The sequence below is a fragment of the Hemibagrus wyckioides genome, linkage group LG05 (assembly GCF_019097595.1).
Source record: "Hemibagrus wyckioides isolate EC202008001 linkage group LG05, SWU_Hwy_1.0, whole genome shotgun sequence".
NCBI lineage: Eukaryota > Metazoa > Chordata > Actinopteri > Siluriformes > Bagridae > Hemibagrus > Hemibagrus wyckioides.
The window spans coordinates 18,488,069-18,503,485 of record NC_080714.1 but is presented as its reverse complement, the minus strand read 5'-3'; the positions used below and the strand labels follow the sequence as shown (position 1 = coordinate 18,503,485).

Sequence of the window (15,417 nt, the reverse complement as noted above, 5' to 3'; positions counted from 1 at the left end):
TGAACTAAAAAGGATTTAATCGGCATTATGTATAATGGATTGTAGAAAAAATAATAATCATAGAATTAAGGGCAAAATCAGTTGTTTTCAAATGTATGTACAAATGTATTTGTGAAGTAGTATCCACGTTCTCGTGAGACCTTTGAATTAGTCTCTATTAGAAGACACATCATTAAGTGATAAAGTGTCACGTGATCTCAACAGAACTACATCTGTTCCTCTGAGGCCCAGAGTTTCTTAAAACATACACTATTTTGCCAAAGGTTTTGGGACACCCCTCCCAATCACTGAATTCAGGTGTTGTTTTTCAGGGATTGGGCTTGGCCCCTTAGTTTCAGTGAAAGGAACTCTTGATGCTTCAGCATACCAAGACATTTTGGACAATTTCATGCTCCCAACTTTTTGGGAACAGTTTGGGATAACCCCTTCCTGTTCCAACATGACTGCACACCAGTGCACAAAGCAAGATCCATAAAGACATGGATGAGCAAGTTTGGTGTGGAGGAACTTCACAGAGTCCTGACCTCAACCTGATAGAACACCTTTGGGAGAAATTAGAGCGGAGACTGTGAGCCAGGCCTTCACATCCAACATCAGTGCCTGACCTCACAAATGTGCTTCTAGGAATAGAACATAAACACACTCCTAAACCCAGAAGGGTTGAAGCTGTTATAGCTGCAAAAGGCGGGTCAACTCCATCCATATTAAATTCATGTGCATGTAAAGGCAGATGTCCCAGTTTTGGCCTGGCTCTCAATCTCCTCTCTAATTCATCCCAGAGATGTTCTATCGGGTTAAGGTCAGGACTCTCTGCAGGTCAGTAAAGTTCCTCCGAACCCATCCATCCATATTATAGCAAATATCGTGTCACTGTAGATTCACTAGTAGTTAAATATGAAACATTGTCTAAAAAACTGAAATCATACCACACTGTTGCAGATTCAGTGATATCGTCAAATATATATCAAATTATTACCTTATGAAGCAAAATAATATCCTATAGAAGCCTGAGGTTTACATCCCCACTACATTATGTTTAAATCAAGGCACTGCTATACTGATAAACAATGGAGACTAAATAATAAATCACATTTTCTTTTGACTCAAGAATAAATATTTGGTGGAAGAGAATGTCATCATTTAATCTTAAATTATACACAGACATCACTTTTCTTAGGAATGTTGATATGTACAACCCATCATCTGTAAAATCAGTGTACACCGAGGAAAAATAGAACTCAAGACACATTTTAATCAAATTTCTTTTTTTCCCACCACCTTTAAGGAAATTTTAGTATTTTGACTGTACATCCATTAAATTCCTTCATATAAAAAATTAAGTTCATCCATACTGACACTGAGTACAGCAACTGAGAGGCAAATTTGTTTAAATAGACTGAGTATTAACAGAAACACTGTAGATCTACTATAAAAGTATGAATTAATGTGTAGTTTGGCCTGGCTTTGACATGATTGCCAAGACAAAAGACAAAACAATGACACTGCTCTTGCAGATAAAGCATGAGTAAGCATAATTTAATCTGTAATGCAACTAAACACAAACATTAAAATATACCTTTCTTTGAGATTCCATATTATTAATATATTAATATAACTCCTAATTAAAAGACCTTTATACAGACTGCATTGTCATGGTGTTCATTTGACAGGATCAAGGCTCTTGGACATGTAGTAACATTCGTTAACCTAACAAAACTCCTATTTCAAGTTTTTTTGTTAATCTCTTTGTTTTTAGTATAAGGCTATAGTGGTTTTCAATGCATCCCTCTCCATGACTAAAGCAGAAAGTCCCTTCTGCTGCCTCCAATATGAAAGAATTTGGCATTTGTTTGTGCCTTGATTCAGTCCACATGAAGGAGACTGCCTTTCTAAAAGACACATTCAGCTGTCCGCTTAAACTGGGACAATTTCACAATGTCAATGTCACAGACAACTAATATTAGAAAGAAATAACACTAAAGAAACCCACATACTCCCAATTCTGCATTTATGTAGTTGTGAATAGTAACTTGTGATGCAATGAGAAGACAGACGTGAGGCTACTAATATACTTATACTGTGTTTTCAGACTACTGGGATGTATTAACAATAAAATTATTGTTATGCATGTGTTCTAGGGAATTTTTGTGTATGCCCTTCTTGGGAATACACAAAAAATATAGGTTTAATCAAAATGGGCTAAAGTAAACGCTGGTCAAACAAGACTAACTAGTACACTCGACCAGCAGGGTAAACTAATACACTAGTCCAACAAGGTAAACTAGTACACTAGTCCAGCAAGGTAAACTAGTACACTAGGCCAGCAAGATAAACTAGTACACTAGTCCAGCAAGGTAAACTAGTACACTAGTCCAACAAGGTAAACTAGTACACTAGTCCAGCAAGGTAAACTAGTACACTAGTCCAACAAGGTAAACTAGTACATTAGTCCAGCAAGGTAAACTAGTACACTAGGCCAGCAAGGTAAACTAGTACACTAGGCCAGCAAGGTAAACTAGTACACTAGGCCAACAAGGTAATCTAGTACACTAGTGCAACAAGATAAACTAGTACACTAGGCCAGAAAGGTAAACTAGTACACTGGTCCAACAAGGAAACAATATCAATGCACAACATAATAAAATAACTTTTTAAAAAAATCAGATTTCAGCAATAATTTGACCAAAGTAAACTAATTACGGCAAAATTCCAGGTTTATATGAATCATTCCACAAAAAAAAAACCTAGCTTACTAGTTTAATTGCAGTTTCTAGTAGTGACATGGTAGACTATACATGGTAGTATAATTTATATCAAGTAGCTATCAAAATAAATATTTCATTGACAGAGTCGCTGTGAGGCATTAATAAACAATGCCTTTCATCATTTCTAGTGTTATGTGTTTCATGTTGGTGAGTGATTTGAGGTTTTGGATAGCTTAACTGATTAACATTTATTTGTGAGGTTTTTGTGTAAGTAAAATCTAATAAATGTAACAGTTTTTGAGCTCTGTCTATTTTGATCCATATGGCAAGTTTCTCTCTATGGTTACGTGTGTGTAATGCACACACAGAAAAACAAAAGTAAACAGATTAGTCATGTACACTCACAAACCACTGCTTAGGAACCCCTGTACACCTGCTCATTCATGAAAATATCCAATCACTCCAATCAGGTGCCAGAGGGGTTTCAGTATTTTAGGATTGGTTGCTTTTCTTGTTGTTTTTCAAGCATTACAGTAAATAGAGTTTACACACAATGGTGCAAAAAAAATCCAGCAAACATCAATTTTATGGGCAAAAAACAGCTTATTACTGAGAGATATTTGAACATGACTTGTATTATATGTGATTGTATTTTTTATGCATTGCACAGCTGCTACATGATTGGCTGGTTGGATAATTGCTTAAATTAGCAAGTGTACAAGTGCCTATTAACATCGCTGTTCATATAATAAGATGTGCGTAAAGATGAAGGCTTAATTCCAAATAAATTATGATTGATGGTCTGTTAGTTGAGGTCACAAGCTGGCCACAGTGTAGACAGTCAGCACCTCAGAGGGCAAAATCAATGTAAAAACAAAACGCTGCTCAAATGCATTAGAAATATCCTTGGGTTATGCGCCTCAGCACAATGTTTTTCCCCTCATTCAGAGCTGGACTGTATCTCGGCACTGCATGCATTTGGGATGTATTGTATGATTGTCTCTGATAAATAGAAATGCTTTTTTTGTGTTACTGTTAATGCCTATGTGTGAGTGAGAGAGACTGAGGTTTCTCTCATCAGAAGCTCAGTCCTGCTTGTCTGCTGTTTGTATTTCTGCACTTGTGCAGCCTCCTTGTTAGGCCTGAGCATGGCATTTGTTGACCCTGTGACCTCTCTGACTCTCTCGTTACTGTGGTTGTTAAGGGCTTGAAGGCGAGCAGAGTTCCCCGTTGGCCTCTGTGGCTTGTGCTTTCTGCAGCGCAGCCTGAATCCGGAAATGAGTCCGTGACTCCATCGAGTAGTTTTTATAGCTCTGCCTATAAACAAAAAGAATAGTGCTCAGGTCAGGAATATACTGAGAGGTATATATGCCATGTATCTTGGCTGCATATTAGGGATGTAATGTGAATACCCTTTTCAGAATGAACAGATGATTTATTCTAAAAATATATGAATACAGGTATGAATAGGACGTGCACTATTCATTGGGATTTTTTATACAAAGCTTTCACATGGAACCTGATTTAAACTTAAGGTGTGCATAATGATTGGGATCAAAACACAAAAAACTGTGGGGGTTTTTTCTTTCTTATGAGTGTGTGAGCATGAGTTCAGATATGAAGCTTACAAAATAAGTTAAGTCCATCCTGCACTAGCATGAAGCTTTTATTTCATTCATTACTCCTTAGTAACTCCCTGGTCAGTGTCATGGTGGTTTAAGTTAGATTACTGGTTTGTTGATATTTTGGGACAGAGAACCTCCTTAATTCCTTGGAAAATGTTATTGGCAGTTACAACAGATATAAATGAAAAACTAATCAAAAAATGATATCTGTGCAAACATGATTAAAAACGGACAGAGCTAGAAATCAAAAACTGGCACTGCTGGCATATACACTATATTGCCAAAAGTATTCGCTCACCTGCCTTGACTCGCATATGAACTTAAGTGACATCCCATTCCTAATCCATAGGGTTCAATATGACGTTGGTCCACCCTTTGCAGCTATAACAGCTTCAACTCTTCTGCGAAGGCTGTCCACAAGGTTTAGGAGTGTGTTTATGGGAATCTTTGACCATTCTTCCAGAAGCGCATTTGTGAGGTCACACACTGATGTTGGACGAGAAGGTCTGGCTCTCAGTCTCCACTCTAATTCATCCCAAAGGTGTTCTATCGGGTTGAGGTCAGGACTCTGTGCAGGCCAGTCAAGTTCCTCCACACCAGACTCTGTCATCCATGTCTTTATGGACCTTGCTTTGTGCACTGGTGCACAGTCATGTTGGAAGAGGAAGGGGCCAGCTCCAAACTGTTCCCACAAAGTTGGGAGCATGGAATTGTCCAAAATGTCTTGGTATGCTGAAGCATTCAGAGTTCCTTTCACTGGAACTAAGGGGCCAATCCCAGCTCCTGAAAAACAACCCCACACCATAATCCCCCCTCCACCAAACTTTACACTTGGCACAATGCAGTCAGACAAGTACCGTTCTCCTGGCAACCGCCAAACCCAGACTCGTCCATCAGATTGCCAGATGGAGAAGCGCGATTCGTCACTCCAGAGAACGCGTCTCCACTGCTCTAGAGTCTGGTGGCGGCGTGCTTTACACCACTGCATCCGACGCTTTGCATTGCACTTGGTGATGTATGGCTTGGATGCAGCTGCTCGGCCATGGAAACCCATTCCATGAAGCTCTCTGCGCACTGTTCTTGAGCTAATCTGAAGGCCACATGAAGTTTGGAGGTCTGTAGCGATTGACTCTGCAGAAAGTTGGCGACCTCTTCGCACTATGCGCCTCAGCATCCGCTGACCCCGCTCCGTCAGTTTACGTGGCCTACCACTTCGTGGCTGAGTTGCTGTCGTTCCCAAACACTTCCACGTTCTTATAATACAGCTGACAGTTGACTGTGGAATATTTAGGAGCGAGGAAATTTCACGACTGGATTTGTTGCACAGGTGGCATCCTATCACAGTTCCACGCTGGAATTCACTGAGCTCCTGAGAGCGACCCATTCTTTCACAAATGTTTGTAAAAACAGTCTGCATGCCTAGGTGCTTGATTTTATACACCTGTGGCCATGGAAGTGATTGGAACACCTGATTCTGATTATTTGGATGGGTGAGCGAATACTTTTGGCAATATAGTGTATGAGGTTTTTCCAGTGTTTTCCACTGTTTCTAAATAGTTTATCAAACCTATTATAAATTGCTATGGATTAATTCAGTTATGCAATTAAACTGAATTAAAATCAAGTAATCCATTAACTAAACATGTACATCTGGGTGCAAAAGTCTATATACACTTGTTTTCACATGTTTGCATAGATGTTCCTTGAAAAAATGAAAATGATATCAGTTCAAAATGATCAAATGTGACATACTGAAAATATTCACTAAAAATGCCCACACTTTATCACTGCCTCCTGAGCAGCCTGTAGATCCACAATAGCACATTGTTATGTGATATACTGAGAGGATGATCTCAGAGATACCATAGCTGCAAAGATAAGATTGAAGTAACATAGCAGATTTACTGGGTGAGACAGGATTGGGAGATGACCTGTCAAGTGATGGATCTAAACAGCAATTAAAGTCTCCCCCTGAGAGGGTGATCTCAAAATTCTTGCTTTTGGTACTTTTGAATCTATTTTTCTGTATTTGATTCTGTTTTGGTTGCTTGTCTTGTAGAATATCCACACACTTTTATTAAGATTCCATCGTTCGATTTGTAAATTGTAGATTTAGGCATCTTTGTTATACAAACAATATAGGGGACACAAATTTTTGCTCTCAATTATATGACAGGTAAGCATATCTCATATCATAACATGTCCTACACAGGATAACATGGATCAAGAGACACAGTGTTATCAGGCATCTAGTGTGGATTCATAACTTACTTGGCCATCTCCAGCAGTTTGATGGCTTCCTCTCTCCTGCCCTGCTCCAGACACAGCAGGCCGTGTTCCAACAGAGCATTCGGTACAAGGTAGTGGTCAAACTTGATCTGTGTCTCACTGGAAAAAAGATAGAAAGAACACAATGTTCTAAGTAATAGGTTCGGTGGTAACAGCACAGGAGGTCCTCGTTAGCTATCATCCTTAAAACATGCACATTGTTTTTTGCTTGAAACCAGTATAGCAGGAGAATTCCACCACATTTTACCCTCAAGCACTCTTTCTAGAGAATAAGATTTAGTTCCGCATTCATGATCATTAAAACAAAAAAGTTATCTTAGGCATCTCATCTCAGTCACTCTAGACAGGTATTTGATTTCAAAAGTGTGTATTTGCCTTAACGCCAGCAGTATTTAACAGATTGAATGTGACACACAAAAATATATATTTTTAAGTAATGCTATGATAATAACCTTGAGTATTTCTCGACTAAGAATATTTTAAGAATTAACTGCTTAATTTTGTCAGAGTTCTGGTGGATCCAGAGCTAATCTCAACACTAGGTGCACTGCAGTGATGAACACTGGATAGGACAGCAGTGAATGCAGGGCTTCTCTCACAAACACACACACACACACACACATCTATCTTCAGTCCGATTTTAGGAAGGTGGGAGGAATCTAGATCCCAGGGGAAACCGATGCAGACATGGGGAGAACATGCAATACTGCACACAGACAGAAACATGATCTCAGGATTGGAGCTGGTGTTATAAAGCCTCAAAGCTGTCTAGTCTGCTATTTCCCCAGTTGAACAACATTTTCGAATTGACCTTCCATTAACCACTTTCCCATAAGTATCTAATAATTCTAACAATGAATGAGAAGCACTCGGCCAATATTCAAGAGGAAATGCTTTTCCCCCGCAACGTCCACAAAGATGACTGAAAATATCACAGACAATATTTGAAAGTAAGTGAATAATATTCACAGTAAGGAAATGCTATTTGCATTATATAAGCCGTTTGGTTAACAAGACTAAATCTTTTTATGCCAACAAAGCTAAATTACCTGCTTTATATAACCAAGATAAAGCGTTTTCTTTTTTTGGCTGTGATCTGTCTTTTAAAGATGGATCATATTGGACAGAATGACTCACTTGCAGAGGACGAGAGTGAAATAGTGCTCCGCTTCTTCTGTATGGCCTAGGTGCTTAAGACACAGACCCTTCAGCAGACTCAGCACACACTGGTCATCTATGGAGAACTCTGTCCCTGAAGGAGAACCCATAGAATACAATCATCAACTGATCCTCCTTGCAAAAATTATACATACTGTGCCATAATATGTGATATTATTGGGCCATTAGAATGGACATACATCTCATTTATGGACATACATCTCATTTATTGTCTATAAGCACCAGCAAAAGGCAATGCAGTCTGTACTGGACTTGGTATGGAAAAGCAGTGTGTTTTGCCAACAAATAAGCAAATGTCAAGTGGCTGGTTATTTGGTCATGCACTTAGCTGAACTAAGACATTACTCGGAGTCTGTTCAAGTTTCTGCTGAGCTTCATTCAGCGTCTTTAACATGCCCTCTGTCAAGTCTTTATGCTTCCCGATCACCGTGTAGCCGTTCCAGATATACATCATCTCCTGGAAGAAAAACACTTGGTGATGAAAGGAAAAAATACCCAGAAGCATACATCATAGCCAGTCCTGCAAAATAAGTTTGTTTAACCTGTAAAGCATGAGTTTCCTTATCAGTGTTATTAATACCTGCATGACAACAGACCTAAAGGGCCTAGTACCTAAAGGGTTTTCCCATGAAGTAGTATAACTACAATTACACACCTCTGAAGGTATGATATTATTCTATAATATATTCTAACTTTATTATTTATTTATTCATGTTAAAGCATGTCTATTAACCAAAATGAATCTGACATGAAAGGTAAGAGTAAGTAATGCAAGATAATGGGTGCTGAGTTTAAAGGATTAAAGGGGAAGAGGCTAGGTCTGCTATGCTCTAGAGGGCATTTTAATGGTCCTTTTTTTTTTTAGAGGGAAGAGTGACCAGAGCTCAGCCCAATGAACACTAATGGGAGATTCTGGACTGATGGTTCTCATCATCTAAACATCAGCTGAAGGAATTTTTTGGAAGAACTGTGTTTAACCATCTCGCTCACTCAAACACACACACTAACACACTATAGATGACTGAATCCATCTACAGACAACTTTTAGGGAGGTGGGAGGAATCTGGAGTACTGGGGGAAACCAATATGGTTACAGGAAGAACATGCAAAACATGTGAACATACTGTTCACAGACAGTAACCCGATCTCAGGATTGAAGCAGGGATGCTGGAGTTGTAAAGCTGTAATGCTACCTAGTCCGCCATTTCCCCTTTCAATAAAGAAGTGACTCAGATACTGACCAGCGGAGGTACAGGCAGAGGAATGGGGTTGTCTGCATTATAGCGGCGAGCCTTGCGGATGGCGAACTTCTCAGTGGGTAAAGACTTTCCAGCTATTTTCTGCTTTAAAGCAGGCACTTGCCTGCAGAAACACAAGGACAATAGAGTACTTTCAATTTTTCACAAAGCAGTGTGAACTTACAAAACCATTAGAACGAGACGCTCTTTGTAACACCATGACAGCAGATGGCTGTTATGTTCATGCTCTCTCTTTTGTATTTCATGTTGAGCAAACATGAAGCCATTCCGTACATGTTCACACCCAAGCCACACACACTCTTTAATTTACCATTACCTGAATAATGCCACATCGCTCATCCCAAGCGACTCACATTCCTCCATACTCAGCATGCTGAGGTAGGCAGCTTTCATATATGCATACATGGCCTGCAAAAAAAAAAAAAAAAAAGGGTTGTGTATAACAGCAATTAGATAAAAATTCCTAGCGCAATGCAAACTCAACACAACCAGAGATTCATCATGACGTCATCTTCATGATGACAACTACTACATCTACATTTATGGTATTCAGCAGACGCCCTTATCCAGAGCAATATCTAACTACTACTCCAGTCGTCCTTGTATTTTTATTCTACAGTGAAATCTCATATACACAAAGAGTTGCAAAAATACAATGTTGCTGCACTAAAGCCCTGTGTGAAAGAGCTTCCTCAGTTTAGTGTTATGAGGTTTGACCTTAGACCATGCATTCTCTTTGCTAAGCTGGTCTGCGTAGACGTAGGCCATCTTCCAGTGTCGCTTATAGGTGAAACACCACATCAGCTCCCAGTAGCACATGTGATGAAACTGCTTCCAGACCTGCTGGGCCTCACAGCACTCCTCAAAGTATTTAATAGCCTTAAAAAAACACACACACATACAGACACACAGTCACAACATGTACACCCACATGAATAAAGCGCAGGGAGTATGAATTAGAGGAACTCACAGCATCTAGGTTGCCTTTGATTTCTTCTATTCGGCCAGCGAAGAATAAGAAGATGGATCCCTATGAACAGAGGAGGGCAAAGTGTGCAGGCTGATTAAAATCAGAACTAAATTTCATGAGCACAGATCTATGTAGGTGGCAAAACCAGCTTTGAAAACTGGACGCTTTTCAAAATGAAACTCACAGTGTGTGATTTTAAATATCGCCCCAGCAGAGAGTGTTATTATAATGTTCAGTAACATATTAGATATCTCTATAAAACCTATATAATAAGCTTTGGCTGTACTGCATGTCCCAAAGTGTTTCATTTAATAATACATCATTCTTTTATCACTGAAATTTATCAGCAAGTATGTAAAGTTATATAGCTATAAAAAATTATTTCCTCTGTCATTCCCCTCACCAGCCTCCATTTAGTTCTCTCTCTTAAATTTAATAAGACAAGAAAAAATGCAGTTTAAAATGTAACCCCCCAAAAACACCTCCATGTTTAACCAGCCTTTCCTCTGACTCTTACCGAAACTGTTCGCTCTGAATACTCCTTCTTAAAAACAAGCACATTATATTATATAGACCTGTGAGATGCATTACAGTGCAGTGGTATAATTAAAAAAGAATGTAAAAGCAATGTTACGTTACAATGGTTCGCTTTACAATTTTCACACATTGTTCTAAAAAAATCTCAAAAACAGACCAGCAAGAACGAGCAGACCTTACAAGTAGTATTCAGAAGAAAAGTTTTGCTCAGTGTTCTCAAGAAACCTTCTGTTAAGAGTAATGACTGAAGTGTTGTTCTTTCCCTCAGATGGATCTGCAGATGTTTTCATATAATCATTCAGGAGTTCTGAATTTCTCCGTTTGCTTTAACACTTTATATAACAGGGATGATTCAATCTACAGTGCCTATCCTACATACATCAGGTTTGTGCGATTGGGGGAAAAGAATAAAGGACAAATATTGCAAAGACTTAAAAGCTAAACCTGAGAACATGAACCATGTAATCATCATTCAACAAGAGTTTTGTTTATAATCTAATATTTTTATGGCTTTGAACGTGAGCAACTTACTTCAATACCCACACAAATATTCTGACCTGCGGATGGTAACTACCTGTGTAAGGTGATTTTTTAGTGGTTTGTGCTGCTGAAGGAATGGTTTCCTTTTCAGAAAAGGTTCTGTATAAATATTCAAAGCTTGGACCCTTTAGTATACAAAGAACCTTTTTGGAGAAACACTCAAGAAAGAGCACACTGACCTTCTGGACTAAAGATTTATATTGTATATAAGATCGAAGAATAAATGTGGAGTTTGCATGTGCTTATGGTTGTATATTTTAAACTTCATATATAATTTAATCTTTGCATTGTCTTTGTTCTGGACACTTAATTCACCATACCTTAGGATACTTTTTAAGGTACGGCTGCAGCAGTTTTTCCGCATCCTCGACGTCACCTTCTCCAGTCCCTGAATTATACCCACACAAATAAAAACTCTTTTATATTTCTAAAACATAGATACAGATACCGATTCAGCATACTTAAAGCTTCAAAGTGCTAGCTTGTCATTGTGGAATTCTGTGTTTTTTGTGTGCTTTCTTTGTTATATTTGAGGTTGTCTCACCCAGTATGAAGCTCATGAATGTGTGATAGCAAAGCAGCAGCATGTTACACAGGAAAGACCTAAACGTGTGCTCAGCAGAACCCTCCTGGAGCTGCTGCAGTCCAAACTCCTACAACACACACAAGACATACACAGTTAACACAGTGAACACCCAATACACACATCTCTGAACCAGATACAGGATAAGTCCCACAGAATGGTGAGTTCACCTTATTACCAGAGAAACCCACAAACTCCAGCATCCTCAGGGTCCTCGTAGGCAACAGAGAAAGCATCTGCCATTAAAAATAAAAAACGAATATACGTCAAATGCACATCTAATCTTTTCTATATTCAGACTGTTTGCAGTTTTCAGACTACACTCACCAGATTAAATGCTCCCACTCCAAGTTTCACTCCTCCCTCAAAGTGGCCATGACTTTGACCATGAACATAATCAGAGGATTTCAGGATTGTATGAAGCTCCCTGAAAGCACAGAGGACACAGAAACTCACATAAAATAAAAGATCCTTAATGTTCAAGTGTACACAAACAACCATCATTAAAATCACTTGATGGACTGAATAAACCCTGCATACTTGTATATTTGGTAGCTGTTCCTCACTTTAATTCCTCCTTTGATGAAGCTGATCATATTTTCATCCTGCACACACAGATTAAATATAGATAATGTTGTTGGTATCCTGATTATTATACAATTATATCTAAAAAAGCTTGTTTATTTGAAATGTTTATACTGAAATATTTGTGATTTTGGAGTCGATCAGTTTGAGCATTCAGATGGACAGCTTAAAGGATTGAAGAGCTCAGATTTAATCATAAAATAGATATTTTGCACAGCTGTAGAGAAACTTGTAGATTACAAATATTAATAATGTATTAAGATTATACAAATCAATGGATTTTTCCATTAAGCATTATATGCGGAGACTAACCTGTAAGAAGGTCAGTGCTGCCCTCTGCAGGAGACACTCAGCATAACACACTTCAGCATGCAGCTCCTCTGAAAAATCAACATATATTATTTATTTATATAAGCTGTATATCAGCATATTGTATATCTGGCATCATTGTAAGTACTCCTCTGAAATAAATGTACAGGATGCATGTGTAGACTGTACTTACCTTCTGTATAGCTTTTACTGTTGAAGGAGGACTTCTTACGATACCTGAAATAACAGAGATAACCTCATCACACCAGAGTGAAATATTCAACAGAGGGGTTGGATTAAATTCTTATTCAATAGTTTAGCAGATAATCTTTTCATATATGAATATATAAATTAAGCTAATATAGCAAATTATGTTTAATCTACTGAAATGTAGATGAAATTGTACCTCTGCAGCTTCTAGACCAGCATACATGCAGTCTAAAAGGTTTACATATGAGCAAACAAGCACTAGAGATGGCTGATCATTAAAGAGACCCGTTTTTATCAAATGAATAAACAAACCTATCACTATGTGCTTAATGTCGTATTAGAGATTTTCTATTTAGATTACCTGGCAAGCCGTGTCCTGATATTTGTTTATTAAAGTAAATGCTGAGACCGTTCTATGATTATTGACTATTTGAAAACAATTGTTTAATTTCTGATTTGTTTTAGAAAGATTAGGTACTGCCATGACACAGATTGCTGATAGAAAGTTTTATTAAGCTTTAAATAATTCAATCTAATGAATTTTTTAGGTAATCAGTTTCCTTTATTTTTTCAAAGAAAGTTTACAATTTGCATTACGCAGTAGATTTTCTTTATCGACAGGCACCGAGACCTGCTCATGAAATACGCCGAAGAGCATTTTCTTTAAGGAATGGCTTTGAGCTTACTAATGTATGGCCTATTTCAGTTCAGTTTGGCTTTTATCAGTTTTACAGGCACAGTGAAGCACTCATGTTATCACTCTGGGAAGGAGAATGTCTTCCAGGCTGCCTGAGGCATAATATCGTAACTCACATTTGATTTCAATCTCCCAGGTGAATAATGTGTGCGATAAGTAAAACGATTCTTAAGCCTAAAGTGAAGTTGAGACAGTGCTCGCAGTTTTTCCTCGCAGTTTTAGCAAATGTTGAGTTGATTGAATCAAATATAACAATGTCAATAATGGCAAAACCTCTGGGTGAATTTTGATGATGATTATCTTTGATATTATCAAAGAGATGAAACTGGTTCAGAGACATAAAGTCCTTGAGATATAAAGACGGGGAAATTAAAGAAATTCCACGCAACATCTAAACATCAGCATGAGTCACCATACTATACTGTACTGTAATTTTATTATCTGCATTTATTTGCATGTACTTACCCCTTACTGCAATTATATGACTTTAATTTCATTTTATTATTTATTTTAGACCCATTATTGCTATTTGCACACCTGCATTAATGTAATCGTTCTGTGTATCCTGCTGTTTACGTCTACCTGTACATGTTTGGTTCAACTTATAGCACCCTGATTCTTATTTATGTTATTAAACTTTTGCATTAATGATATGCATCATACTGTTGACTGGATGTGTGTGTGTGTGTGTGTGTGTGTATGTGTGTGTGTGTGTAGCCACTATCAACATCACTTACTGCTCCATGGTCTTAAGGACATTCCTAAGTAAATGTGCCTCTTAAAATACATACATACCACGCATTTTCACACACACTCGAGCAGCTACTGTGTCAGATGGTTCAGAAATTCCATCAACCCCCTTGATTTGACGAAAAGCTGTCTATATCCAATGGCAAGCAGCATTTTGGGATTATATCACTAACTGCTGTTCCTAATTCCTGCTCTGATGTTGTTTAGGATTTATGCACACACACATAAATGTAGAATCTCTTTATTTATTCATTTCACTGTAAAACGTCTAGAAACAGAGTGTATTTACCTCTGACATATAGCCTGAGCATCTTTCATGGTATTTCCTGCCGACAAGATGTCCTCAGGGTCAAAGGTCATCATTGCCTGCATTTCCAGAATGGTGGCATACGTAAGCGCATGATACATACTGTCTTTAGTCCTGTCAGAGACACACACACACACACACAAACATATGTGATCTATTCATAGCACAACAATCACAGATGACTCAGTGCCTGAAAATACACCTGAAACGAAACAAATGAACAGATAAACACACTTGCTGAACACAGAGAGACTTAGGAAGAATAAGTCTTAATCTAATATAGAACATTTGTTCAAAATATATATTCTGTATCAAATAATACAAAGCATGCAGTATAACATGATGCTTTAAGGAGCATGGACATTATTATGATGTGACATGCTAGAATCTGCTCATTTGCATTACAAAAATGTGGCTATTCATAAGGTAGAGCTACTGCGCCATCATTACTGAGCGAGGTGTTGGGTTCAGATTTTTAGGAAACAGGCCGCTGTGAATTGGAGAGAATGTGACACTGCAGGTCCAGAATGCTCAGCAGCAGGATTACTGGCTAAGCCAGTTTAACCCGGTTTCTCTTAATGAAACAACCATGGAATAATGCTGGTGGGGTGAACACACAAAGGAATGATGAATGTCTGCATGGTTCACGTTTCACTCCTATTCACTAAAACCCTTATACACACACTGTTACAGCTTAATGTAGCTTGTAGAGGATGCCTTTAGAATATGCTCTCAGTAGGACTTAAGCAACAACCAGGAAACAAACCAGCATGGCTGCTTTAACTGGCTGTACAAAAGATTACCGTAAGCAAAAGTGTAAGCAAAAATAGAAAAATAGTGTGACATCTAAAATAAACATAGAAAGTATAACA

At 38.2% G+C, this 15,417-nt stretch overlaps 1 protein-coding gene across 2 annotated transcripts in view; it reads right to left on the bottom strand.

The window, feature by feature from the left end:
* Window positions 1–3,499: 3,499 nt before the first annotated feature.
* The window catches only part of ttc39a (tetratricopeptide repeat domain 39A), a 29,876-nt gene continuing 17,958 nt past the window's right edge, over window positions 3,500–15,417 (bottom strand). For both annotated transcript variants that reach the window (XM_058388870.1, XM_058388871.1), the window contains 16 exons: window positions 14,528–14,659; window positions 12,775–12,818; window positions 12,585–12,652; window positions 12,228–12,292; window positions 12,015–12,114; window positions 11,858–11,923; window positions 11,649–11,757; window positions 11,425–11,492; window positions 10,028–10,087; window positions 9,775–9,936; window positions 9,374–9,465; window positions 9,040–9,160; window positions 8,144–8,255; window positions 7,757–7,871; window positions 6,602–6,718; window positions 3,500–4,022 (listed from right to left, as the gene is read on the bottom strand). In XM_058388870.1, coding sequence (XP_058244853.1) covers window positions 3,905–4,022; window positions 6,602–6,718; window positions 7,757–7,871; window positions 8,144–8,255; window positions 9,040–9,160; window positions 9,374–9,465; window positions 9,775–9,936; window positions 10,028–10,087; window positions 11,425–11,492; window positions 11,649–11,757; window positions 11,858–11,923; window positions 12,015–12,114; window positions 12,228–12,292; window positions 12,585–12,652; window positions 12,775–12,818; window positions 14,528–14,659 — 1,549 coding nt within the window. In that variant the 3' untranslated portion in view covers window positions 3,500–3,904. The remainder of the gene's footprint in view (window positions 4,023–6,601; window positions 6,719–7,756; window positions 7,872–8,143; window positions 8,256–9,039; window positions 9,161–9,373; window positions 9,466–9,774; window positions 9,937–10,027; window positions 10,088–11,424; window positions 11,493–11,648; window positions 11,758–11,857; window positions 11,924–12,014; window positions 12,115–12,227; window positions 12,293–12,584; window positions 12,653–12,774; window positions 12,819–14,527; window positions 14,660–15,417) is intronic.